The sequence below is a fragment of the Fonsecaea multimorphosa genome (genome assembly GCF_000836435.1).
Source record: "Fonsecaea multimorphosa CBS 102226 unplaced genomic scaffold supercont1.16, whole genome shotgun sequence".
NCBI lineage: Eukaryota > Fungi > Ascomycota > Eurotiomycetes > Chaetothyriales > Herpotrichiellaceae > Fonsecaea > Fonsecaea multimorphosa.
Window position 1 is genome coordinate 57,781 of NW_015971650.1, and position 25,783 is coordinate 83,563.

Genomic DNA, 25,783 nt, shown 5'->3' on the forward strand with positions numbered 1-25,783 from the left:
TCACCAGAAGTGGGGGTTTTGGGTTTGGCAGGCACCGGATCGCTAAGAGTGCCGAGTACAGCTTCCACTCAGCGCTTCGCACGTAGTACCAACGCACAATATCCCGAATCTATAGTGAATTGAAGTCCCACCTGAGTTTTGTATTCTATCGCCCTAACATGAACCTGGCGCATTTTGTCACCTTCCCGGTTTCCCTCGACAGCTGTTCAAACCATACCGGAGTGATCACTCCTCAATGGCATCTACAGTCTTCGCTCTGAGATTATTCTGTTGTATAAAATGCTCAACAGTCTCTGGGAATCTGCGCCTGAACCGCCTAGAGAAAATCGCGATCATGATCCATAACCACAACGTGTGAAGACATTGGTACCAAGTGATTTTGACGTCTGGTTCTCTTTCCCCGTCCCATTCATCGCAAATCCTCTTGAATGTTTTAGGGTCATCTGTAATGACACCCTCTAGTTTGTGTTGAATGCACCATTTCATGAGATTCGAGTCATTGACACTACCATCACCTTCACGTTAGCGTCGCAGTTCAATGTGCATCCAAGTAAGGGGATTTCGGACCCGGGACTGTTACCCACGAGGAAGACCTTGGATAAAGGAGAAGAGAATTTCCGGAACAGGATGACTTACGTCCAAGCAAAGAGTGGGCGGTTGGCTTTGCGTACGTCCCTTATGAACCGAGCGCCCAAAGGGCCGAACAGGCTCTTTTGCAGCATATTGAACGACACATTCGGCACCTTCAGGAACTGCCTAGCGTAGATGGTCGAGAAACCGATATGTGATATCGGATAGCCAGGACAATATTTCATGCACAAAGGCAGGAATTTGGCTGCCCAGATTCCTAACACAACTCGTTCCTTCCAGGCGCGTCGACCGGGATCCACCGAAGCCAGCGTCTTCGCTATCAGTCTCATCACGTCGTCCGAGTTGTTGTCCAATTTGATATCGAGGAATAACCAGACATGTTCCAGGCCCGGTTGTGCAACGTATTCAAGCAGGTCTTGGAGACGTGGCATGGGCACGTGAGGAGCCTTGGTTGTGCGAAGGGTACTCAAATAGTCCCAATCACAATCGATGATCTTTTCTTTCTTGCCAAAGCACCGTTTCAGGTCTAGGTCATGAGAGAGTACGACCACATCATCTTTGGACAAGTGAATGTCAGTCTCGAGGGCATGGGCTCCAACCTCGACAGCACCTCTGAAAGCGTTCATCGTGTTCTCGGGGTTTTCCGCTTTGAATCCTCTGTGTGCAATGGTTTGAGGCAGGGCCCGCTTGCCACTGTATGGTTTTGCCCACGTCCAGCTCGCTGTTGTCTATCAGAAGTCATCCTGACGGGGAGGACGGAAGGACGAACCCATGGGGAAATCCAAGGCTATATTATGATTTGATTCCTGAGTTCCATGTTCGGATCCCCCATTCATCGGCTGGGCCAGTTCTTTGCTCAACAACGGCGTCGTGAGCTGACGGTCAGGATCATGACGCATCTTGAAGGAGCGCCTCTGCTGGAAGGCTGACAATGTTCTAAAATTAGATGAGGGTTCAAGGAGACAACGAGGCTTTGAGAAAGCGACGGCTAGTCAAAAGCTTGGTGACATTGACAGTCTCGAAACGATGACCTAGGACCGAAACAATGACTTTAGGGGCAGTTGAATACTATTGAGCCATGTCAATGATAGCAAGAGGGTGACAGTCGAGCGGTAGACAGTAGCTCGAAAGGCAGGCACTGAGGGTGTTACGCTGAGCCTAATGAAACCTCAATAGCGCGAAAACCAAAGAACTATAGAGTACAGGTAGAGGGTGCGACAATCAACAGGACTTCATTTCAAGCTTTAAGAGCTCATGCACGTTCGTTCAAGGGGTCAGCTGCATTGAATGGCCACCATATGGCCATGGTTCAGGCCAGCCATTCGGCATGACCATGCTCCGGTCTTAACGCAACCCCCTCAACTAGCAAGCCCACTAGCCTCCCTTGCTGGGCGTCCTGCTCCCTTAAATCTCAAGCCACTGCGCCTGGAACGGCCAATGTTGAGGGAACTTGACATCTCGTGGCGTCAACACCCTGTCACTCAAAAGCTGGTCGGGAAGATCTGCCTCGTGTACCTCGTTCACGGTGCCAAGCACCTAGGTAGTAGGTGAGATAGTAGTACACTTACAGCAGTCTGGGTCTGTGTTCTTCTTGTTTGCACAGCAGCGAGATATCGAGCGGTCAAGATTATTATTCTTTGGGAGAAAGATGCAGAGGGCGCCTCCTCGTTGAGCACCAGAAAGAGCGCTGACCTCGGAGATGGGACTAGCTGGGTTCTGTGCTTGTTCGATCTGCCGTCCAGACAATTGCCGAAGTGCAGGCCTAAGATGCAGCAGGCGGCGGGCCTTGCGTGGCATTCAACAAGCCGCGTCGGAAATGGGAACTCTTGCGTGTTGCTTGGGATCACTTTGGCTGGCTACCTAGGTACCTATCTTATGTCCGAGAGGTGTAGGTAGAAATCATCCTTCATTTTTGGCAGGCAGAATGCGCGGGGGAAATCAAAATGGACAGGAAGGGCTTGTCCCTATCCATTACTGACTCGGGCGGTGGCTCATAGTGAGGGCAGAAGCAGCAGTGCTAGGCTTTTGATTCTCCTTAAAAGAGGGCGGTTTGATAGGTATGTTCGATCCTCAAGATACATAGAAAGGTATTTTCTTTTCCCCGGCGCCATCAGTACTTATCGTCTTCTTTTCCGCCATCGACACTGCGTCGCGGGGTACAGATTGTGAGATTTTCATCACGGTTCAAAGTTTGCTTTCCCCCGAGTGTAGTCACCCTTGTTTCGCGCCCATGTCGACCACGCATCGGATACAGTCGCCGGCATGCATGTCATGGAATGCTTCGTTGATCTTGTCAAGGGGCTGGCGATGTGTAATGAACTCACTGTGCAAATGGTCAGAACGAACATAGGTGTGGGGACTAATAAGAGCGGAGACTTACTTGACCTTGAGTTTACCATCCATGTAATCCTGGACGAGTCCTGGGAGCTGAGTGCGGCCTTTGACACCGCCAAAAGCACAGCCACGCCATACACGGCCCTGCAAAGGGTTAGTCGGTCTATTTAACGCTGAACTCGTGGCGTTTGAGCACGAGGGGTCGACTGCAGATTGTATGGCTTTTGAGCATGCACAAGAGAGAGAACACTTACAGTCACCAGTTGGAAGGGTCTCGTGGAGATTTCAGCGCCGGCAGGGGCAACACCAATGATAATAGACTGGCCCCAGCCCTTGTGACATGCCTCGAGAGCAGCCCTCATGACCTGGACGTTACCAGTGCAGTCAAATGTGTAGTCGCATCCGCCATCTGTCATTTCAATCAACTTCTCTTGAATAGTCTGGCCGTTGAGCTTGGTAGGATTGACAAAGTCTGTGCCTCCAAACTTTTCGGCCCATTCTTTCTTCTTGTCATTGACGTCCACCACGATAATCTTGCCAGCTTTGTTCTTCACTGCACCCTGAATGACCGAAAGACCAACACAGCCTGCGCCAAAAACAGCAATGTTGGAGCCCTCCTCCACGTTGGCTGTGATCACCGCTGCTCCGTAGCCGGTGGTGATGCCGCAACCAAGTAAGCATGTGCGGTCCATTGGAGCCTTATCGGTGATAGCCACAACGGAAATGTCGGCGACGACGGTGTACTGAGAGAAAGTCGACGTGCCCATGAAATGCAGCAGGTCCTTGCCTTTGCATTTGAACCTTGAGGTGCCATCCGGCATCACACCCCTGCCCTGGGTAGCTCGAATCTTCCCGCACAAGTTGGTCTTGCCAGATATGCAAAACTTGCATTCCTTGCATTCCGGGGTGCTTCCAACGTAAGTTTTGGCAGACATGGGCAGGAGACGAGCCAGACATACTAGAGTGCAACAACATTATCCCCGGGCTTCACGGATGTGACACCCTCACCAACGGATTCGACGATACCAGCGCCCTCGTGTCCCAGAATGATGGGGAATGCGCCCTCGGGGTCCTTCCCGGAAAGAGTATATGCATCTAGCTCGTCTTTCAGTTCCCGATTCTTACCCGCAGCGCGTTCAGCGTACCCGTGTGACAGACTCCCGTGTAATAGATCTGGATGCGGACCTCGTGGGCTTTGGGGGGAGCAACCTCGACGTCCTCGACGGAAAGGTCCTTGCCGGCCTCCCAGGCAACGGCAGCCTAGGCAGAGTCAGGTGTTGTTTGGCGTTTGAGAACAATGGAAGTCAGCGTCTACCTTGCAAGTAATGGTCTGGCAATTCGTAGAGTCAGCACATCAACTCCGCGTCCAGGGGGCATTGCATGTCACCTTTCCAACAGTATCAGCAGGCATTTTGATGGTTTGATTTTGAGGGATCGGATGTCAAGAAGGTTTACAGCTAACAGTGAGAATATAGAAAAGGAACGGAAACGTCAGGAAGTAGAAGACATCAACAATGCCGGTGTGGGGAGGCTGTTGTTTTTCAAGTGAGCAGACTCTAAGGTGGGGTTCACGTAGCTATGATGATATTGCTGAGGAGGGGCCGCGAGAAGCCATCGGATATGCAGAGGAATGTGCTGCAGAGCAGCATCCGGGATCACACCCGGCCACTTTTCGCATCGACACGGCGATTTGCCCAAGCCAGGGACTTTGATATGCTCTGGCGAAGTGTATTGGATTCTCCGGGTCGTCCATGTCCTCGTCGTCATGGCGGTATGTAATATGCGGATCAAACTCGGTGAACTAATGTGGAAACCCAGTAGTAGCAGTGGCAGGCTGCAGAAGGAGCCACACCCTCCCTAGCTCTCTCTGTGCCCGCCTCCATCTCCCCGAAGCCCGTCAGCGAGCTCACTTACTGCCCTCGGAGAGAATTGCCCAAATGGGTTAATTAAGGCTAGCCCGCTAGCTATCGGAGTCACTGCTTTTACTGCCGGAAAAAAGTTAGAGAATCTGAACACCACCAAACTTTACGTGTCTGCCACTCCACACAAGGCTGATGAAAGTTGGCCATGCGAGATGAACACACTGAGCCCGCAGGGGTCGTCGCATCCTGCAGGCGATGGCTCCTCGTCCACCGTACCGCCGTATCCTTCCATGGCCCAGAAACCTCCTGTCGCCCCAGATGGCACAGACCCGGCGGTGTTTGATGGTTGTGTCCCTAGCCTTGCAAGCCCTCTTCGAGGGTTGCCTCCCCGTCCACCCTCGCAAGCATCTCTGCCAAGCTCAACATCACTGCACCAGACCTTATCTGCGAGACAAGTGGTATTCCACGACCATACATCGTCCATACAGCCTCCATTATCGCCAACGAACCACAACTTTGTATTCTCTCAACCACTCCTTGCCTCTGAATCATATGTGCTAAACCCTCCCTCTTACCCTCAACTGCCTTTGAGTCAACCACAGCATACGCCCCCGTTCTTGCTCGGCGTTTCTCAGGATGACCCTACCGGGTATATTCCATTCCCCCCCGAGAAATTACACCATCTCGGCATCGCTCGTGATGAGGGGTCGAGTCAGCGCGGAAAGCAACTTTCGCGGCCGGGGCAGACTCCTGTTGAGGACGACAGTGACATGTCCGTTGACGATCGTGAAGTCCCAGAATTGTCCTTAGAACCCACCCGAGACGGAGGGAATATCGCAACCACCGTCCGGAAGAGAGGCCGTCCAAAGCTGCCACTGTCAGATGGCCAACCTAGGAAGCGACGCAAGAAGGGAACAGGGCCTCGGGGTGGTTGGAGCAAAGGCATGAAAATTGGCCCTCGACCAGCCCTTGACCCAGGGCCGGAATTCAATAACCTCTACAGTCAAGCTACGAATGCATTCATTGACGATCGAGACACCGAGAAAGCCCTTGACCTCGTTTTGCAAGCTATCGCAGTTAATCCAGAAATCTATTCTGCTCATGCGCTGCTCTCTGAGATATACTTCTCCCGAGACGAAGATGAAAAGGCTATCGCTGCACTTTTTAGCGGTGCTCACACCATACCAACAGATCCGGAAGTATGGATTCAAGCCGCCAATGCGTGTCTTACAAGGTCAAAGGGAAACCGAGAGACTGCTTTGCAACAAGCCAATTACTGCTATGCTCGAATTATCCACACGGACAAGGAGCATTTGGAAGCTCGCTTTCAACGAGCTGCGATCAGCAGAGAGCTTTCAAACTACACAAAAGCCATGAAAGACTTGGAGGCTATTCTCGAACGTATGCCTCGAAATTCTAGCGTCTTGAGGCAGATTGCGGAGATATGTATTGAAACGAGGGATCTGGAAAGGGCAAAACAAGTCTATGAGGATACGTTGAGTTACTACCGAGAGAATGGGTTCGAGGGCGAAGAGTCTTTCACGTGGGCTGACATCCTGGTCTATGTGCAAATCCTTGCTCTGGAGGAGCCTCTTGATCTAGCTGTCATGAACGCGCTGAAAACTTTGAAACAATTGTCGAGGTGGCTTTTGGGACGAGAAGGAGAAGACTACTGGGATCGCTTTACTGACGATGACCGAGAATTCGACTCAGAAGATGAACCTCGACGAGTACTGGTGCATGAATTTGTGCCTGGCAAATACCCACCAGATGCCTATGGCCCTGGACTTCCCTTGGAACTGAGAGTCAGACTAGGGATACTTCGCCTGAGGCAAGGTCGAGATATGTTGGACGAGGCACTGGCACATTTTGAATGGCTTGAACCAGATGCCAGGGATCAAGGTGCCAGTGTCTATGACTACCCAGATTTGTTCCTCGAGGTTGCCCAAGCTCTGCAGGAAGCTAGAGAACACAACCAGGCACTGCGTTTCTATGAAGCTCTAAAGGACACCAACGCATATTCTCATACAGAATTTTGGTTGGGGATCGCAGCCAACTCTTATATCTGCAGCGACAAGCTCCAAGCAATCGAGTGTTACGAGGAGGCCAAGGCCGGAGATGAAAAATGCGTTGAGGCACGGACTCAGCTTTCGAGGCTGTACGCCGAATTTGGAGACAAAGAAAAGGCCATGGAGAATGCTCGGGAAGCAGTTCGTGTCGCCGACAGCTTACTCCCCAAGACTGACCGACGCAAATATGAGCGCAAAGAACAGCGTTTAGCTCGTGAGGAAGCAGAGAAAGCTCTCAAGGAAGCGTTTTACCTCCCTGGCGAAGCTGTCGGCGGTACCCCCATTGACCGGATCGAGAGCAAGCTCAGAAGGACGAAGAAGACATACAGGACCCGCAGGACAGCGTTGAGGCGCCCGGAAGAGCTTGCCCAAAGAGAAGAAGAGGCAGAAGGGGAACTGGACGATGATTACGGGGAGACCCTAGACAATCAATCAGATGAGGAATTCCAACTTGGTCAAGCCGGGCACGGGACACTGGATCGCGAAATCGCCAGACAGACAGCCCAGAACGTGGCACGGAATAGAAAGGATCGGCAACCACCCCGTTCGCGAGCGCAAGCCAAAACGAGAACGAAACGAATGACTGCAGAAGAAAGAGAAACTCACCGCACGGAAACTATCAACAGACTCTACAACGACCTGGTCTACAACACACAAGCCATGAGATCTGGCGATGAAATTGCAAGGAATACCTGGATGGACTGTGCTGACTCCCTCATCACGGATTTCCGAAGCAACCGCTTGTTTTACTCGAAAGAGCGAAATCAATCCTTCGACGGCTTTTACCGGGCCGCTGCCAACGCCGGCTCGCGCCAGAGATGGGAGAGAGATCAAGAAAACGGCCAAGACGGCCTCGGAGTGGATCAAGACTTTCCCATCCCTACTGTGGAATCGTCCATGCCTACTGAATACCGCGAAATCGCCTTCTCAAACTGGCTGGACATTTTTCTCGAGTATGCTCTTCTCCTCGCCCAGTCTCCTGAGGTAGATGCACAGCATCGTTGCTACACTACTGTCAACGCTGCCTTGGACTGTGTGGTTTGGAACCAAGACCCGCGGGCTCTCCTGCACATCTATGTCACATATCTTGCCTGCACTCTTGCCTTACAGGATGAGAGAACCCTTTCCACCGTGGTTTTGCGATGGTTTCTACGAACATTTCGATTCAACTCCGATGCCTATCGTCTCTTCGCTGCCATGAACTTGCTCTTCGCTCGTCCCGGTACGGTGTTTCGCAATCGCGCCACCCATCAAACTCTCTTCAAGCAGATTGTGCAGATGGATGCAGAACTACCGATGGACTATGCACCAGAAGGCTATGGAGCAGTACCGAACTTCATGCGCCAAGGCGGGACGGAAAACAACTCCCGCAACAGAGACAACGATGAAGAGACGCCTGTTCATCGCCAGAAGGACGTGCAAGGCCAACAACATCAGCACCAAGATATCACAAAATCGAAGGAAATGAATGTGGACCTTCTAACGCTCTATGGGCACGTCCTGTATGCAGGTGGTGGGTTCGCCAGTGCCCTGTCGTACTTTTATCGAGCGCTCTCTCTCAGTCCCCAAAACCCCGGTTTGCAGCTCAGTATTTCACTGAGCTACATGCATGAGACCCTCAGAAAGAACTGCGAAAACCGTCACATGTGTTTGTTGGAGGGCTGGGCATTCTTCGAGGAGTATGCCGATGCAAGGAGGCGGTGGATGCGTAAGCTGCTACAAGATCAGCCGAACCGTACGGATGATGCAGATATGGCCAGAGGGGATTCAGAGGACCGGAATGAGCTGGAACTGGTGGTTGAGCGGGAGATCGCGTTCAATCGTGCAAGATGCTGGCACATGCTAGGCCTGTCGGATCTGGCTGTGCGGGCATATGAGAAAATGCTTTCGCTCCCGCTCCCTTCTTCTCCCCATCTCTCGGCTCCTGCCCCTGCTGGATTTGCAGTGAGCGGAAAGGATGTGGACGCCAGCTCCGCGGACTTTACAATGGAAGCAGCATATGCGATTCAGACGATGTATGCTTTGAGCGGGAATCCAGAGATGGCCAGAGAAGTCACGGAGAAGTATCTGGTGGTTTGACGTTGTCCGGTGCTGGAAGGTGAAGGTTTGCTCTTGGGTCCAATGGCCAATATAGATGGGTGGAAATCGACGTCCTCTTTTCCTCGAGACTTCTAAAGAGAGGTATTTATGTACAACATTGAATGCCATTCCACCCGCGTCCCCGTTCCAAGGCCCTTCTGACAATGTCCACAACTTAGCCCTTCCTCATGCTGCTCCTCTTCGGCCACCTGGCCTCCCCCGCGGGTGAACCGATGGGCCTCCTTCCTTCGTCTACTGGCTCTTGCTAGCCACCAACTTCTCAATATCGGCCACTGACTGGGTCAAAATCTGCTGCAAGACCTTCGGATTCTCGAGCTCTTTAGTGACCTTAGCGATGATGCTGTCGGCCAGTTCCTTCTGCTGCCGCTGTTTGACCTGGCCCTCGTAACGGACCCAACTGTCTAGGACGTTCTTGGCTTCGGCAGCCAGGGCGGTTTTCTGCTCCAGTTCGAAAGCCTGGGCTTCGAGCTTGGCGGTTTCCTAGAAACAAACCATCAATAACTACATTTGAGAGATGTGCTCAACGCTTTACCTTTGAAACATCAAACAGCTGCTTGGTAATTTCAACCACGTTGCTCAAGGGCTTGACATCCTCAATTCGTTCTTTAATAGCACTGGCATGATTCGTCCTTGCCTCATACAACAAATCCTTGATTTTCTGCACCTGACCATCGGCCCAGTCCTTGTACATGGGGCCGGTATATCTGAAGATGCCGTAGAAGACTGAGAGCAGACAGAAAGCGATGACACTCTCCTCGTTCACCACGTAGAGCTCATTGCTGATTGCCCAGATGGAGATTCCAGCGCCGGCGGAGAGAATGGCAGTTTTGCTGGCGAGCGAAGACCCGGGAAGGGCATCGACGATGGATTGAGCTGTCTTTTTGGGATCTTGCGAGGGCACATTTGAGGAGGACTGATGACGGATGGAGGTCAAGGGCGTGCTGGCAGCGAGGGATGGGAGACCGCGGATTGGGAGAGAAGTTGATGCGCGGAGTTTGCTGGCTCCTAGAATTCCATTGTCAGATCTGCTCTGTGTCCACGATGAGCTCCAGCACACATGAGTGACTCACCAGCAGCACTCCTTGCCAGTCTAGACGCCATTGTTGTGGTGTTTGTAGCCTGAACCAGTCGACCTGAAGCTCCTGACGTTAGAAGTTTGGTGGTCCGGCGACGAGAGCTTGCAATTGAGGTCTGGGCGGCGCTATTCTTCATATGGACTAGTGCTTGGCATGCATTGGCACTATCAAAAAATGTTTCGAGGCGAGGGGTCGGGGAGCCGCAAATCCGCATGTTGTTAGACAGATTAGGAGAGGGAGGACAAAGGCCACATTGAGCACGGAGGGGTTGATTTCGTTATCTCTGATTTTGAGGGCGATTGCTCTCCATCGCTCTCCCTCACCTTTTCTTCGCTTCTGTTCCGCAGCTTGCCCATCATGCCCTCCTCAACCGCCATGGACTCATACGCTGCTCAAATTGCTGCTCCCATGACCGCACCGCAGCGTAAGCAACTGCTCAAGCAGCTTCAGTCGCCCGAAGCCATCGACAGCCTCCGCCGTCCAGAAATTCTCATGGACTTCTTCACCGACAGTCTCGACACGAGGGACTTGGGCCTTGCAGTGCCGGCCCTCACTGGCCTCTTCCATCTCATTACCACGAAGAATCTCGACTATCCCTCCTTCTACCCTCGACTGTACGCACTTCTCGACAGAGACCTTCTACACAGCAAATACCGCAGCCGGGTGCTGCGGCATCTCGATGTTTTTCTGTCGCCGACGAACCACCTGCCGGCAGCAACAATTGCCAGTTTTATCAAGCGCCTCTCACGCCTGTGCCTCTTCGCTCCTCCATCCGCCATCGTGGCCATAATCCCCTTCATCTACAACCTTCTCAAACAGCACCCCACCACGACTTTCATGATCCACCGCAACCCGTATCCTCCTTACACCAAGTTCAAACATAACCTGGGGAACGACCCTTTCGACCCGAACGAACCCAATCCACAACTCACCAACGCCATCGATTCCTCACTGTGGGAGCTGGAGACCTGTCAGTCGCATTACCACCCTACCGTGGCGAGCATTGCGCGGATCATTTCCGAGCAATTCACGAAACAGCAATACAATCTCGAGGATTTCCTTGATCACGGATATGCCACTCTCCTTGAGAGTGAATTCAAGAAGAAGGAGAAGAAGCCACCTGTGGTGGAGTACAAGATCCCCAAGAAGATTTTTGCTGCCACAGAGGACAGTGAAGATGATGCCACCGGGCAAGAGGATGGTATGGACGAACTGTTAGATATGTGGGATTTTGAGTGATAGGATTTGTTCGGTTACGATTCATGGCAAAGACGAAAATAGACATAGAATATAAAGATATAGACCAAATAGACGGGCGGCTCTCTGGGATGCGTTCAAGCGATTGAGGTTTCCATTACGGTGATTCATGAAGAGGGTCAGATCACAGTCACGAATGAGGAGCGTTTCTTGCACAATGAAAGGGAAATCCGACAGACTTCAATTCATGAAAGGCTTGCCAATTCTGCGAGACTACATGAGTATGACTTGGTGGACTTGTCTAGTTAAAGCTCGGTCCAGTCTGAGATGAGAGAAAGTTGGCCGGGCAAGAACCCCCTCACTATTAGAATAGAGCTTCAATACAACAATTTTCAGTGATGTTCTTAGCCCCTAGCTTGATGTCGCTTTCTCGAACTGCTCCACGTTCTTTGGATAGGCGCACTTGAACAGCTCAAGCTGCTTCCGTGGCCGTGCGCTGTCTTTGTCGTCTCCAGATCTCGCCCCACACCCTACCAACGACAACACATACGCCGGCGACACCTCCAGTAACTAATGCGATCACGGTGTAGCACCAGCCCGGACCGACAGCGTCGATGAGCGGCTGCAACGCAGCAAGTTCAGCCGCGGCAAATGCACAGCGGAGCAGGTTCAGGGCTGCCTGAGCGGTCGATGGACGCGTTGGGTGGAGGTCGACGAGGAGCGTCCCGCATGCGTTGAACACGATGGTCATGGCGCCGCCTGTAAAGAATTGCAGAATTAGGGGAATAGAAGGGTGCAAGTGGTACTGGAGAGCCCAGCCATATGCGAGGAGAGTCAGAATGGAAAGAGGAAGAACGTAAGCCATGCTTCGTAGACGGGCATGGAAGATGGGAAACGAAAGTCTCTGGGACTCAGACGTTTCGGCGCTGGAGGTTGGAAGACCATGGCGAACAGCAAGCCGTCGATAGTCTTGCGTGAGAATATTTCCTTGGGAAGGAGAATAAGTTAAATACATGATACATGGACAGCATGATTATTAAAGAGTGGACGCGCAACTTACTCGACAACAACGATGCAAGGAAGCAACCAACGCCAAATGGCAGATAGATCAAGCCGGCCTCAAGCTCCTTATAACCGTATGTTGCAATGAATAGAGACGACAGGGATGCTTGCAGGCAGCAGTATGCGCTGTAGAAGACTCCATTAATGAGGATGATGGGTACGCTTTCTTTCTGCAGAAATATATGCACGCTTCCCAGAGGATTTGGTATCCTCAGACTTGCGATGTGGGAAACAGCTTCCGGCGCAGCGGTGCCATATCCTACAGGTGTCATGTTGACCTCCTTTCGCCTGCTTTCACGCCAAAGAAGCAGAAGGCTTTTGTTCAAAACAGGGACAAGGCGGGAACCGTTGCCGCTAATGTTGCGCGCAGTTTCTGGCAGCAGAATGGCAATAAGCACCAAGCTGAGAGCGCCTGAAACTGCTAAGAACCAGAAAATCCAGCGCCACCCTGCTCTCTCAGCAAGGACGCCACCGAGCACTGGTCCAAGGCTGGGTGCGACGTTTGGGCCACACCCGAGGATGCCCATGTATGATCCACGCTCAGAAGACTCGGTAATCTGAGATTCACTGTCAGATTCCTCATCCTTACAGAGATCGAACGAGTAGCTTGCACAGTGGTGAGACGGGCCTTTCAGAGGAAAGCGGCACTCACATCGCCAACAACGCCATATCCAAGACCGATTGTGGCAGAACCGCCCGCACTCTGGAGCATCCGCAGCAGCAGTAGAGCAGGATAGCTATCCTGCAAAGCAAGTCCGATATTGGCGACGACATAGAGTGTAAACGTGAGTAGATAGACAGGCCGTCTTCCCACCTGGTCCGCCATGCAGCCAAACAGCGTAGGTGCAACGCCGGAGACAATCATGTAGGAAGTTATGGTCAAATTGACCTTGGATAGAGTGGTATGCATATCCTTCGCGATCGCCGTAAGAGCAGGATAATAGATGAAGCTGCTGAGTGGAGAGAGGCAAGAGGCAAATGCCACAAGCAACACGATACGCCGCTTTTGCGACCTCGTCCAGATCGAGTACTGCTCGTCGCATCCAGATAGACCGTCATCATTGGTCGGTTGGGGGTTTGCATTTGGTGTGCTTGAGGGCTCATCAGTTTGCAGACCCGAGAGTTGTATTGCTTTATCCGACATATATCCGTTGAGGGTCGGGTGCGGCGCCAGCAGTGGGCGGAAAGATATAGGTACTTATGTATAAGCCACAACAGGACCTAGGCTCAAAAATGTATCAGTGGGTCGATGAAGCTCGAAAGACGGGGACATCTGGGACATTCGAAGCTGCTCTCGCTTGCCAAATTTGCGTGCCCATATCTGGAGAGCTGACTAGGGAGATTTTATAGTTTCAAGGATGCTTGACGAGGCTGGGTTTATTTTGTGGTAAACACCTTCCTGCAAGGGGGAAGGGTAAAAGGCATGTGGATACTGCCCACATTCTTCAGTGACTGGCGAGCCTCAAGCAGGTGTACCTACCTTGGCACTGAGATTCTGCATCTACCGTTGCTATCCAACCACCCACAATAGAACACTCTTCATTGCTGTCACGAATACTTGTCGATCAAATAGTGCATGTCACTCAATATCCTGAGGCAGTGTCAGCACCCGAAAGTCGGGATCTTCAGTAAAGCGACTTACTGCTGGCGGTGGCTAGGTGCGGAATGTGGCCAACCTAAGCAATGGGCAATCTTGAATTTGATGCTATACAATCGGTTGCGGTCGTCAAATTGTTCGCTCGGCTCGCTCGGAGGCATGTTCCTCAGATACTCATGATAGAACGGCTTCCCGAAACGGATGATGTCGGCTCGCCACATGCCCAGCTCCATTTCATTATGGGCGTACATCGCACTGGCATCAAACACGACAGGTAGAGCAGTATCTAGGTTGATGCCAGTATTCTCTTCCCACAAATCTCCGTGGATGAGACATGGTCTCAAGACACGGCCGTCGGATTGAAGAGGCTCAAGAAGCTGTGGCACTACGTCAGAAACAAGTTTCTGGTAGGCAGCCTCATATTCTGGTTGTGACCCGTTTTGGGCGATTTCCCGGTCGTAGAATTGAGTCAACAGCCTCGTGAAGTAGACGCACCAATTGCTCTCCCAAGCTGTGTTCTGCGGGTTGGGGCCATGGTAGGTGGTTTGAAAGAAGCCAAACTTTCCCGTCGGAGATGTACTATTCTGATGAAGCTGGGCGATGAGGCGACAGAAATCTCCAGGCTCAGCCATTTCACAGCTCAAGTTGATGAAATCCATGAGGAAAAAGTAGGTGTCAAGGGAGGCTCGCTTGATTTTGCCGCACCCTATCGGCCTGGGAACGAGATCGGGCATAGAGGAATAGATCTCCATCATTGAGCGATACTCGCCTTCAATCATCTCCTTGCCCTGGTTACCTTTTGCTCGCTGAGATAGCTTCTTGTAAGCGGAAAATAGTATCTAGTCCGGAAAAAGGTCTGACCTTGAGAAAAAATGACTTCCTCTCCCCATTCAGCAGCGCAACATTAATTCGTGATGCACTCGTCCAAGCCGCTGTTCCGTAGCTGATCACCTCTTTCACCACGGCACCCCAAGGTAATACTAGTATTCATCAGCAAAGGGCTCGACTTTCCGTGTAGACATTGATGGTTTACGAACGGTTGACAACATTCTCATCGAGGATGAGTTCTCTTTCCATGCTTGGATGGTTTCTTGCGCTTCGGTGTGTGCTTTTATTCGCCTGAGATGGATGAAGTGGCATGGCTGGGGAATTCACATGCCTTATCTCAATATATTCTCTCGCGCCTTCAGAATGATAATACGCGCAAAGACTCTGTAGAGGAAATTTAACTCCACATTCCTGTCTTGTGCGGTTGCAGCGGCAACCTAGATTTCTCTGTCATACACCAGCGAGGCGGTCGGAGATACTCATCTTAGCGACTTCGCATCTGTCAGAGTACGCGGTCAGGGGGCGATGGGTTTGGCAAGCCTCAGCAATAAATACTTAATGATCTGGGATTTCCTGGTGGCCACTATACCTGGGCGAGGGCTGTTGTCACTGGCATGTGTCCATTTTGTTTGGGAGTCTTTGTAACTGCTTGAAACCCCTTCCATTAGAACCATGCCGGTGTATCTCGACAGCAGTAGAGGCCCCGAGATGAATACCGCATTCATCTCTTGTATTGGATTTGTGGAGGCGTGCTGCTTATCCGGAGGAAGTATTATCATTCCGGACCTCTCAATATACCTCTGGCCACAGTTCTTTTTTGATCTTGAAAAAAGGATCTCCATCAAGGTCTCCATCGCCTAGGCCATCTTCCAACTGCGGTATGACATTGAATTCTTCTGCAGTATCTGAGTTGGCGAGGACGATGTCAGGCTCGGAAACAGATGGGGGAAAGGAGCTGAAAGTCGCTGGAGATGGGATTCGCTTGGTGATCTTGGCCCCTCACGGCAGAAACGGCGCGTAGTTGCTGAGCCGCGGCGCGTCCAATCTGTTCTATCAATAACTCCTCTTTGCCTCAGTAGCTCTGTGCATGCTAGAGTCATTTGAGAGAAATGATTAGCGATGGCCCGAGCTTTGATAACGACTTTCTTGCCGTAAGGATCTAGTTGCCAAGCAGCTGTGCAATTGAAAGTTTGACGCTTCTGAAGAGCCTCATCCTGGGTGCAAACATGGCTGGTGGTCGGGTTGTCGGACGGGGCATATCCTCTCTTCAGGACTCTCTTGCCTGGGTGATCGTTGGCTTTGACAGAAACCAGAGTCTTTGGACGAATCGGTGAGAGGTGAGAGGTGAGGGTTCGCTAAACAAAAACCTCATCGAGGTGAAAGACACTTGGACCCGACAAGACATTGATCCGGAGGTCCCTCATTCACTGCTGAGTGGGAGCTTCAGGTGAATGGACGCAGGCTACGAAAGTGCACACCTACTCCTTCTGAGGGACGTCTCGCTGAACATTTCCAATTCTTCACTTCGTGTGGTCATCAGCCAGAAATTTCACAGGAGACAAGAATTAGCAAAATATCTGTTTCTCTCATACACTCGCTCACGCACCTGCTCACGTATTCATTCCTGCACCCACTTACTCAATCTTCCACAATCTCTCACTCAAGCTTGCTTCCACACTCTCTCACTCAGTCTTCCACACGCGGACACGGCTGAATCACCCTTTCAGGTCCCGACATGTCGAAGGAATTTCGTCGTCGCAGCAGCCTTCCGACCTCACCTTCGCCATGGCTGTCCGCGGACATCCCAGTCCAAGAGCTGTGCCGAAAGCCTCACCAGTCTACATCATTCCTCAGTTTGCCTTCCGAAATCCGATTGAAAATATACGGATTCGTCTGTCCAGAGATCGAAATAGATTGCCGCACCCTCTTCAGACCTTCCGCTAATCCAACCACGGAGCGTTTTATCTGCAAAACCACGCATCGAATTCATCTCTTGTTGACTTCACGGAAAGTGTATGCTGAGGCAAAACCAGTCTTCGATTCGGCCCCTGTCGCTGTTGCCTGCCGTTTGTATATCTATCCACCACAACCATTAATCCCGCTCGACTTCCCACAATCTGCTCTTCCTCGCGTTTACAAACTCAACGTCGCAGCAGCGCCCCAACCTTACTTTGGCGGACTTGGCCTGGCATTCGGCCACAACTGGCTGGACCGCAACATCTGCCCAAATGTGCGCGTCATATGCAGGGCCTGGCCAAAAATAGAGCCTCTCTCGTACAAGAGCCACAGATTCTCAATTGAAAAGGAGAGCCCACTTCATTTTATACCTCTGCTACTGCCTGGATCACCAATCGACCCTCGAGATTACGGCATCACAAATGGAAACATACATAACCTCTTTGAGGTGTGCAAATCAAGAGGTGCTAATGATTGTTGGCGGAACTTCGTGGTCAGGGAGAACGCCTGGATCACGCACCACGATCTGACTGTGAAAACGACTTACAGGATCGGACTCAGGGCACGAACCCAAGAAGTGACCAATTGCATGGGACCGTGGATTGTCTTCGAAAGTTGGCTGGACGTCGTCGTTATTCGGGACAAGAATGGGATCAGGATTGACGGGCTGCCAGATCTGCGCGCGTCCGCATGGTGGAAGGAATGGACCGACAGTTTTCAACTCCCTCCTTCGCAGCAACTCGTCATACTCGAGACCTGCACCGAGTTCCCTGAGCGGGCCATTGACAGTGACAGGCCTTGGAACATCGTGCGCTCCAGCTTAGAGAGTGTTGAAGAGAATTGAGTCAAGGGACACGTCGAAATCACGACAACACGGCGCTCGGACACGAGCAGATGAGATCACCCTCTTGAAGCTGGACGCACTATGACCTTTCTCAGACCATATTTCACAACAAGTCCCACAGACAAAACGCCACCCCTGCGCTACATTTATCGAGCTCTTGCTGCCGGCGATAGCAGCACATAACAACAAAATCAGACTGAGACATGAATGACCCAAAAAAGTTGAATGGCAGGCTGGGCTAGTGCTACTGACACGGATCTGCTGCTGCTGCTGCTGCTTCAAACCGTGCAGCACAGGTCGCTTAGACCGTAAGTCTGCATTCTCAATATGTAAAGGAAAGAAGAAAAACCAAAAAAGAGAGGAAGAGGACCAATGATACCATCACAATAGCTGCAGAAATCCACACAACGACACAACATACAGCTTTCCTTTCCCTTGCCATCATCTAAAACTGCTTCTTATGCGCCCTCTTTTTCTCCCTGTGTCTCTGCAACTGCCTCTCCACCCCAGCCTCCAGGTCTAGCAAATCCTTGCCTCCGAACCCCTTGGCCGTGGCTTTATTGTCTTGACCTCCCCCAGCAGACCCCATGTTGTGCAGCTGCTTCTTCTCCAGCGCCCGGACCTTCTTCCGTCCCGCCACGGGCGCCGAGCTGTTCATGACCTGCGCAATCAGGTACCCATTGATGGTGTTTCCCGAGTTCTCCAGCGCGTAGAGTGGGCATTTGCCGTCATCGGCCTGGCAGCGCACCGTCGGCGGACAGCAGACTCCGACCGTGTTGGGGCACGTCTGGCACAGCGGGTTGGTCCCGGTGGAGTTATTCGCAAGTAGGGTTGTATTCGAGGAGGAGGACGACGGCGAGGAGTAGTAGGGCAAGGTAGTGTTGGAGGATGTTGGGGGGGACGTCATGTTGGAGCCGCCGGCAAGCCGGAGTATGTCATTCGCGCCCATGGGCTCTGGGCAGTAGGAGAGATACACGCTGACGGTCTTGATCGGTCTAGAACTCGGAGTCGGAGTCGTCGAGGGCGAGACCAAGATGGGTGAACCTGTCGTAGCGACGAATGTGCCGGAACCGGTCTGCAAGAGAACACCAGAAAGTTAGCTTCAGGGGACGTGCGTGTATATAATGCCCAATCCAAGCGTAGTCCGGCGTGATAACATTATCTCGTATGGGAGGATACGTACCAAGGTGCCGCAGCCGCTGAAGTTGCCACTGCCGGAGACCGTGCCCGAGGTGACCAGCGAGATCAGTCCTCCCATATATGCCGGCCAGACGGTTCCTGTGCCGGTTAAAGTCCCAGTGCCCGAGCCCGAACCACCTGTTTCAGTGTCAGCTATTGATCCTTGCTTCTATCGCGGTCAGCCAAATCGAGGGAGTATACGCACAGCCCGTGATTGTAGCGGATCCAGTGAACGTTCCGGACGTAGCAATGATCGTTCCGCAGCCAGAGACATTGTTTGCGAAGCCTGGATGGGGAAAGAATCAGTACCTGAGACTTCATTGTAGAGTAGACAACGGGAAGGAATGCTGAAAACAGTCGGGTTTCCAAATCCGTACCACTTGCAGTTCCTGAGGTGACTATCGGTGTTCCTTCCAGGTATACCGTGCCTGTGCCAACTGTGATGGAGTCAGCTATAGAACTTGGCTATGAGAGAGGGATTGGAAGCACTTACTGATGATACCACTACCGGAAGCTTGCCCACATCCTATGATGGTATCTGGCACTGTTGTTGTGATGAGCGAGGCCGAGGCCGAAGTCGACATCGTGCTGGACGCAGAGCCAGTGATGACCGTCAACGTAGACAAGGAAGATGATGTTCCACTTCCAGCTGTTGAAATGGCGGTCGCAGAATTTGTGATTGTAATCGTCGTGCTTGAAATGACGATGATTGACAAGCTGGTGTTGCTAGTCGAGGGCCTTGAGGTTGAAGGAGATGTATAAGGCTGACCAGAAACCATGAAAGAGCTTGACTTGCTTGTGGTAGTTGTCAACTTTGGAGTCGAGGTGGACGTAGCTGTGACGACGACGGTGACTGTGGTGCTTGTAGATGTCGAGGAGCTGCCACTGTTGAGTATGGGGCCTTGAGATTGAGAGGAGGTTCCACTGGTGCTGGTTGGGATGGTCAGGGAAGACCTAGAACTTGCTGCTGAGGAGCTGAACGCTGTTGTCGTAGATGTGGTTGTCGGTCTAAAGACTCCGGTCGATGCCATGAACGAGGTGCTGGTGGTGCTATTCAATAGACACGACGCGGGTATCGTGAAACAACAAGGCAGGCCAGTGGTTGACGAGGTACTTGATTGGAAGACGCCACTGTAGTTCGTGTCGTAACAGGACGCACCTGTCGTAGTTGGGGGAAAGTCGAAGACGCCCTGAAGAAAGCCGTCAGTCTCGCAGTTTGAAGAGACGATTCCCAGCACCGAGAACTCACATGATATGTAATGGTCGTGCATGTCAGAGTAGACGTGGATGTGATAGAAAAGGTAGAAGAAACACCCGGCCCTTCACATGGAGTGCATGTTGCAATGGGCGGGTCGCTTGCAAACACTCCACGCTTGTCGAAGACTCCTCTGCCCTGCCGTGTCTTGCTAAAGTAGTGATGATAATGGACGCTGTACATCGTCTGGCGGGTTCCATTGGCCGCGATCGTGACTGAAGGTGCAACAGCCGTGATCATCGAAGGAAGAACCTCATAGCGGAGATCAAAGCCACCCTGCAACTGGTTGGGTCTTGGAGTAGGTTGGTAAATGGGTTCAACAGGGAGGGTCAAGGATCCGAAATCAACAAAACCGTATGTGGTGTGAAATAGAACGCCCGCAAACATGAGAAATGAGTGGAACAGAGACATCGTGAAAGATGCTCACAGCCAACGGACACGATGAAGAACAAGACATGCTTCGAGTGTGTGCTTGAAATTTCATCCTTGGAGCCGCGTTGTGATGCGCACAGGCCACGAAGTGATGGAATGGAATGTTGGCTTGGCCATGGTCCATAAGAGGCCAATGCGGGACCGAAAGAAGTGTTGTTCCTTTCTCCCTGACAGGAGCACGAAGGGGGAAGAAGTTAAATGATAATATACAAATGTCAAAGTCCACGCTCTTGGTGACTGTGCCAGCCCTAGGGCAATACTCTCAATCCCTCTAACGGTGGTCATTCCCAGCACGAAATGATCCATGCTCAGCTGTCCACTTCATCTTCTTCCTCAACCCAGCACCCCTTGAAATGCTTCAAGCCCGTAGGGATGGAGCCAGCGGCAGTGACAGTGACCGTCACACTGACGGTCACAGTTTCAGGGGTTCCGTCAGACGGACCAACCCAGCTCATGCTGCTAGAAGACAGTGGAGCAACGGGAACCGAGGCAGCGTCGCTTGTTGTCGAGACCGGCTTCACCACTGTCGCCAAGGTCGTCCACGATGGGGAAAGTGACAAGCTTGAAGTGGGAAGGGTCATGGATGGCGTTCCAGAGCTTGAGGTAACTGTAACAGCAGTGCTAGTCACCCACGAGGATCGCACTTGTGATTCCGTAGGCGCGGTAGCAGAGGTGAAGGGTGAACTGGAAGAAGTCGTGGAGGAGGATTGCACTTGTATTTCTGCAGGAGCGGTAGTAGAGGTGAAAGGCGAACTGGAAGAAGTTGTAGAAGAGGATGCCGGTCCTTCAGGTGCAGAGGGAGCGCCTTCAAAGATATCTTCCTGCGGACCTGGCGTGAACCCGTTACGTGTATTGTAAGCTGGCGTCTGTGAGCCGCTTGTCACGACATTGTTCCCTGTCAACTGGTTCCAGACGATCATTTGCTTTGCTCCTGTAACGCATTGGGAAGGGTCGGTGTCACACATCAAGGGTGCTTGGGCTTTTGCTAGAGGAGTTGTTGACGTGGCACCAGTAACCATGCATTTGAAGCCTTGCATATAGATGTTGGGTTGACCACATCCTTTCGGCACCCAGAGCCAAGCACAAGTCTAGAAAGCCTTTGTTAGCCTGTATTCATGCTGATGCAGTAAACGAGGCATGCCCCGAGATATCAAACGGCATCACAGCGACAAGGGCGACTTACGCATCCGCCTTCGGGGCATGCAGGCATGGCCGCTGGAACTTGGTAGGTTGCTGCCCGTTTCCAGGGAGTGTGCTCAAGCACACTAAACACGACCAAGTCCTCCAACGTGATGGTGGAGAGATCGCTTTCATACGCAATGGCGAAGGCAGTTCCCTGAGTCATGCTCTGGTTCTGCACATGCATGTAACCACCGTCTTGAATACAACCTTCACCAACTCCGCCACCATTCCAGTCTTCTGGATGAGTTCCACCATCCGGCCATTCTGAAGTCTTCGAGCCGCCGTAGGATAGGTTTGAGAATGCCTGGTTGTTTGCCAGGTCAACATCGAAGGAGCCGCCGGCAGGTAACTCGAGGAAGACTCCAGGAGGAGGAGGAACAGCATCACATCCTCGATCGTGTTGAAACCACCATTGGTCCTGGGTAAGGTTGTACAACGGCGACACGGGTGCGTTGGAGTTGAAGTTCGGGTTGGAAGGGTCTGTACCATTCTCGCAGTACATGCCCTTCGCGAAGGCCGCAATGTGGGCTTGGACCACGCCAGCCAGGGTCAACCCTGAAAGGATCAATGCTGCAGCCATGTCGTTGCAAAAGAATTTGTGTCAGGAAGCCTGGACGAATAACTCGAAACAGTATCTGTAGCAGCAGTAGATCTCAATGGCTTCGGCTATCGAAACTCAGATCCGAAGCCTGGACGAAACGAATGACTGAATAGATTGGGAACGAATGGACGTGCGCACTGCGCCGCTTAGAGAACGAACGAAAGGACTCTTTGAGTGCCTATTATGAGTAAAACAACGTGCTCGAGGGGAATAGAACAGCACGGAAGGGTAGGAGCAAGGTCCATTTTGTACCCAAAGACCTAGGGTCCTCCATCCCCTTCGAGATAGACATGGCTCACTGGAGTAGATGCCGCTGTGCGAAATGAAGGATAGAATAAGCAGCCCACGAGTCTGCCAGCGTCTCAGGTAGTGATGACCCCGGTACAAACGACCGAAGTGCCAGGATGCCTCAGCCTCTGCTCTATCCACGCAAGTTCTCGCAGCGAATAACGAGGCTGTCAAAGCGGGGCCAAAGGATGGCGATTCTCCCGTGAATTTCAGTGTTGAGTTTCAGATTTGCACTAGGCTAGAGATTTCGGGACATTATCCCATACGCCACCGATTTGGCCCCGAATATGACGGAACACGAAGGGGGCAGCGGCCAACCCCAGGGGACAAGCTTCTCCTTTCTCGAAACCTTGTATGCTGGGGACGCTCCGCCCGGTCCTCGGTTGATTTGATGCATTGGCGACGTCGTATCTAAAAGACAGCCTTGCAGGCGGCTTGCATTGCCTATTCGATTAGGCCCGCACCGACAGTTTCGCCATTTGCTCTGAGAACAATCCTTGAAGGCGATTCCAACGGCACAACCTGGTCTAGCTGCACAGTGACTCGCACAACACATCCTGGTTGGACAATTTTGGGCTTTTTCTTCGTGATTGTGCCTGATGATTTGTCCAAGACACCGACGAGCTGACTGATTCGACCGGGTACATGCAAGCGTCCTTTGTGCACATCGACGTTCATTGGAGTCAAGTGATCGAATGCAAGTATCTTCGCTTTGAACTCACCGATGTTCTGGATGGGCGATAGGGGGCTGCAGAGAACATCTCCTGATTTCAGGTGTATGGGGTCAATGTCGGTCAGATTGAGGACCACATTCTGTCCTGCCACTGCCCACTCTCGGGGTTCATCGTCGACCTCCAAGCTCCGAATCTGGGCCTTTTCACCACTTGGCATGATAATCACTTGTTCCCCAACCTGAATAGTGCCCGTGTCCAATCGCCCTGACACAGACAGGGGATTTTGCACGCCACCTCTGAAAACATCGTTAATAGTCATCCGCAAAGGTTTGTCTAGGGCGTGGGTTGATGGCTCCGCCTTGTCCAGCTCCTCAACCAACGTCGAGCCGGCATACCATGACGACCTCGGATCTGAGGGTCTAGTCAGAATGTTCTCACCTCCGAGGCCAGAGCAAGGGACGAATGCTACGTTCTTTGCCTGAAACCCCGCGCTGCTCAGGAATGCGGCCATCTGTTGACGGATTTCGTTGAATCGTTCTTCGGACCATTCCGCAACATCCATCTTGTTCACGGCCACTATTATTCGCTGGACGCCAATGGATCGTACTAGGAGAGCGTGTTCTTTGGTCTGTCCCTTCAACCCAGACTCAAAATTCCCTGTCGAGGCGTCGATGACGAGGACCGCAAAGTCTGCCTGACTAGCTCCTGCAATCATGTTCGGCACAAAGTCCCGGTGACCGGGGGCATCCAGGATAGTAAAGCAGGTCTTGTCGGTCTCGAACTTGTTGGTGGCTATGTCGATAGTCACGCCTCTAGCCCTCTCTTCCGAGCCTTGATCTAAGACCCAGGCGAAGGCAAAGGAACCTTTGCCGATACGTTCTGCTTCTTGTCGATACTTGTCTAGGGTTCTTTGATCGACCGCTTTCAAGTCAAAAAGTAGCCTTCCCATGAGAGTGCTTTTTCCTGCATCGACATGGCCTTGGAGAATTAGTGCACTCTAGAAATCCACCGAGCTGGAATTGCTTACCGATGACTACAAAATTTGCCGCATTTTTTCGTTCATTTTTCCGGTATTCTGCAAGCACATCGATGTTTTTACTCTTGATTTTGGGAGCATCTTGGACGGATAGCTCATGCACGCCACCAGCTAAACCTGACTTTGCTCGGTTTGTATCCTTGGCTTTAGAAGTGGCCGGTGTCGTGGCTACATTACGAGCATGTTAGCTCCTCTTCATCTCGATCAGCCTTATCCCCGACCTTTTCCAGTCTGTGCCTTGGTCACAATATCGTCCGGACTCGGCTCTGCAAAGTTGAAAGATTTAGCATTTACTCCAATGGAGAAAAGGTCGCTTGATGATGGAAGATATGTGTCAGCGTCGCGGCTGGTCATGATACTGGCAAATGCCGAGGGACCGGCTCGAAGACGCTGGTCGACCTCAAGCGAGGCGTCTGGCGCTCCCTGCGAAGATTTGTGCTTGCTATCTATTTGCACGGAATCGCCGTGCCTGTGATCATTCTTTTGTGATTGAAGCTGAGATTCTGCTAGCGGGGAGGCTGACGCATCTGATGATTCGGACTTCACTCTTGATGGCTGGCTGATCCGCAATTTATTCAAGCTGGAGAGGTAGTCCTGCTGTGATCCAGTATCGTCTGTGGTTTGAGCGTCGAGTCTCTCGCTCTCTTTCTGCCTTCGCTTAGCGGCAAGAGCCGCTAGTTTGGATGTCTTGCCGTTGTTTGACGCACCGCCCAGAAGACGGAAGCGGGGATAGAGCGGAGTGATGATGATCTGTGCCCTCCGATGCTCAGGAATCTGCAACCATGGACTATCCTTGAAGAAATCCGCCGCAGAAAATGGGTTGGAGCAAGTGGCGATTGTGGCGAGATCTTGATGCTTATCAGCATCCTCTTCGAAACGGCGCGGTCGCAAGCTATCATGACCACCACGACGTGAAAGGGATGCAGGCGAGGAACATAGAAGAGCAAGCTTACTCTTTGAGCCATTCGTCTGTTTCTTTATAGAGGCAAGGGCAGGTTTCTGTTTGTCTGGCACAGTGAGTTTTCAACCAAGCTCGAGGAGGGAGCGTGATCCTGTACTTCTCAGGTAGGCGACAGATTTTCCAACGTCATAATAATAGTGCCACAGCGCCTCTTGAATTTCACTGTCTGTAGCAGGAAACGCTGGCCCTAAAGCCGCACGCACTTTGCTGGTTCCTTGCTGCATTTGTTCCTTGTCCTCTGCAGAAAGCTCGTTGTCACCGCCACCATCTCCATAGTCGTCGTCATAGTCCTCGTAATCCTCGTAATCATCTTCATCCAGGGCCAAAGACTTTACCCGACGATTTGACATGACGACGCTTGACAGAAAGAATGTGGCTGATTATCGAGACGGGAACAAAAGGACGATGGTGCAGTTTGGGCTTCAAGTCAGACTAGAACTTGCTTCCTAGACAATGAATTGACAAAGTGATTGACGAGGGCTCTAGTTCGACGAAGTCGAGCGAGAGTTTTCGTCGTGCGGGGCGTTCCAACAGCCTATCTTCACACTTTCGTTCCTCTTCTAGTTTTATCTCCTTGTTAAAGAGACATGGAGATCAAAGGAAAGACTTAGGTGCGATCAGGTGGATGTGAGTTATGGTTGTAGCCGTTGTGTACGCAG

The 25,783-nt window shown here is 51.9% G+C and overlaps 11 protein-coding genes across 11 annotated transcripts; 3 read left to right on the forward strand and 8 right to left on the reverse strand.

Moving 5' to 3' along the window:
• Positions 1-225: 225 nt before the first annotated feature.
• Z520_07655 (uncharacterized protein) lies at positions 226-1,490 on the reverse strand (the record flags this gene model as incomplete). Its single annotated transcript, XM_016778152.1, has 3 exons — positions 226-505; positions 637-1,312; positions 1,361-1,490. The coding sequence occupies 3 exons, from the start codon at positions 1,488-1,490 to the stop codon at positions 226-228; spliced, it is 1,086 nt and encodes a 361-aa protein (XP_016630512.1).
• Positions 1,491-2,802: 1,312 nt separating this feature from the next.
• Positions 2,803-4,336, reverse strand: Z520_07656 (S-(hydroxymethyl)glutathione dehydrogenase; the record flags this gene model as incomplete). The annotated part of the gene is made up of 7 exons (XM_016778153.1): positions 2,803-2,914; positions 2,972-3,069; positions 3,180-3,834; positions 3,885-4,020; positions 4,071-4,185; positions 4,241-4,255; positions 4,313-4,336. The coding sequence occupies 7 exons, from the start codon at positions 4,334-4,336 to the stop codon at positions 2,803-2,805; spliced, it is 1,155 nt and encodes a 384-aa protein (XP_016630513.1).
• A 663-nt stretch (positions 4,337-4,999) lies between these two features.
• Z520_07657 (uncharacterized protein) lies at positions 5,000-8,935 on the forward strand (the record flags this gene model as incomplete). The annotated part of the gene is made up of 1 exon (XM_016778154.1): positions 5,000-8,935. One exon carries the CDS (start codon positions 5,000-5,002, stop codon positions 8,933-8,935), a length of 3,936 nt encoding a protein of 1,311 aa, XP_016630514.1.
• Positions 8,936-9,187: 252 nt separating this feature from the next.
• Z520_07658 (uncharacterized protein) lies at positions 9,188-10,057 on the reverse strand (the record flags this gene model as incomplete). Its single annotated transcript, XM_016778155.1, has 3 exons — positions 9,188-9,436; positions 9,489-9,961; positions 10,027-10,057. The coding sequence occupies 3 exons, from the start codon at positions 10,055-10,057 to the stop codon at positions 9,188-9,190; spliced, it is 753 nt and encodes a 250-aa protein (XP_016630515.1).
• Positions 10,058-10,389: 332 nt separating this feature from the next.
• On the forward strand, positions 10,390-11,271 carry Z520_07659 (uncharacterized protein; the record flags this gene model as incomplete). The annotated part of the gene is made up of 1 exon (XM_016778156.1): positions 10,390-11,271. One exon carries the CDS (start codon positions 10,390-10,392, stop codon positions 11,269-11,271), a length of 882 nt encoding a protein of 293 aa, XP_016630516.1.
• A 430-nt stretch (positions 11,272-11,701) lies between these two features.
• Positions 11,702-13,435, reverse strand: Z520_07660 (uncharacterized protein; the record flags this gene model as incomplete). The annotated part of the gene is made up of 3 exons (XM_016778157.1): positions 11,702-12,216; positions 12,290-12,848; positions 12,944-13,435. 3 exons carry the CDS (start codon positions 13,433-13,435, stop codon positions 11,702-11,704), a joined length of 1,566 nt encoding a protein of 521 aa, XP_016630517.1.
• Positions 13,436-13,839: 404 nt separating this feature from the next.
• On the reverse strand, positions 13,840-14,965 carry Z520_07661 (uncharacterized protein; the record flags this gene model as incomplete). Its single annotated transcript, XM_016778158.1, has 4 exons — positions 13,840-13,882; positions 13,934-14,694; positions 14,750-14,868; positions 14,926-14,965. 4 exons carry the CDS (start codon positions 14,963-14,965, stop codon positions 13,840-13,842), a joined length of 963 nt encoding a protein of 320 aa, XP_016630518.1.
• Positions 14,966-16,451: 1,486 nt separating this feature from the next.
• Z520_07662 (uncharacterized protein) lies at positions 16,452-17,516 on the forward strand (the record flags this gene model as incomplete). The annotated part of the gene is made up of 1 exon (XM_016778159.1): positions 16,452-17,516. One exon carries the CDS (start codon positions 16,452-16,454, stop codon positions 17,514-17,516), a length of 1,065 nt encoding a protein of 354 aa, XP_016630519.1.
• A 445-nt stretch (positions 17,517-17,961) lies between these two features.
• Positions 17,962-20,361, reverse strand: Z520_07663 (uncharacterized protein; the record flags this gene model as incomplete). Its single annotated transcript, XM_016778160.1, has 6 exons — positions 17,962-18,591; positions 18,700-18,833; positions 18,901-18,981; positions 19,073-19,132; positions 19,189-19,885; positions 19,945-20,361. 6 exons carry the CDS (start codon positions 20,359-20,361, stop codon positions 17,962-17,964), a joined length of 2,019 nt encoding a protein of 672 aa, XP_016630520.1.
• A 329-nt stretch (positions 20,362-20,690) lies between these two features.
• On the reverse strand, positions 20,691-22,144 carry Z520_07664 (uncharacterized protein; the record flags this gene model as incomplete). The annotated part of the gene is made up of 2 exons (XM_016778161.1): positions 20,691-21,470; positions 21,566-22,144. The coding sequence occupies 2 exons, from the start codon at positions 22,142-22,144 to the stop codon at positions 20,691-20,693; spliced, it is 1,359 nt and encodes a 452-aa protein (XP_016630521.1).
• Positions 22,145-22,897: 753 nt separating this feature from the next.
• On the reverse strand, positions 22,898-25,474 carry Z520_07665 (uncharacterized protein; the record flags this gene model as incomplete). Its single annotated transcript, XM_016778162.1, has 5 exons — positions 22,898-24,105; positions 24,155-24,331; positions 24,385-25,011; positions 25,072-25,170; positions 25,222-25,474. The coding sequence occupies 5 exons, from the start codon at positions 25,472-25,474 to the stop codon at positions 22,898-22,900; spliced, it is 2,364 nt and encodes a 787-aa protein (XP_016630522.1).
• Between the last annotated feature and the right edge of the window lie 309 nt (positions 25,475-25,783).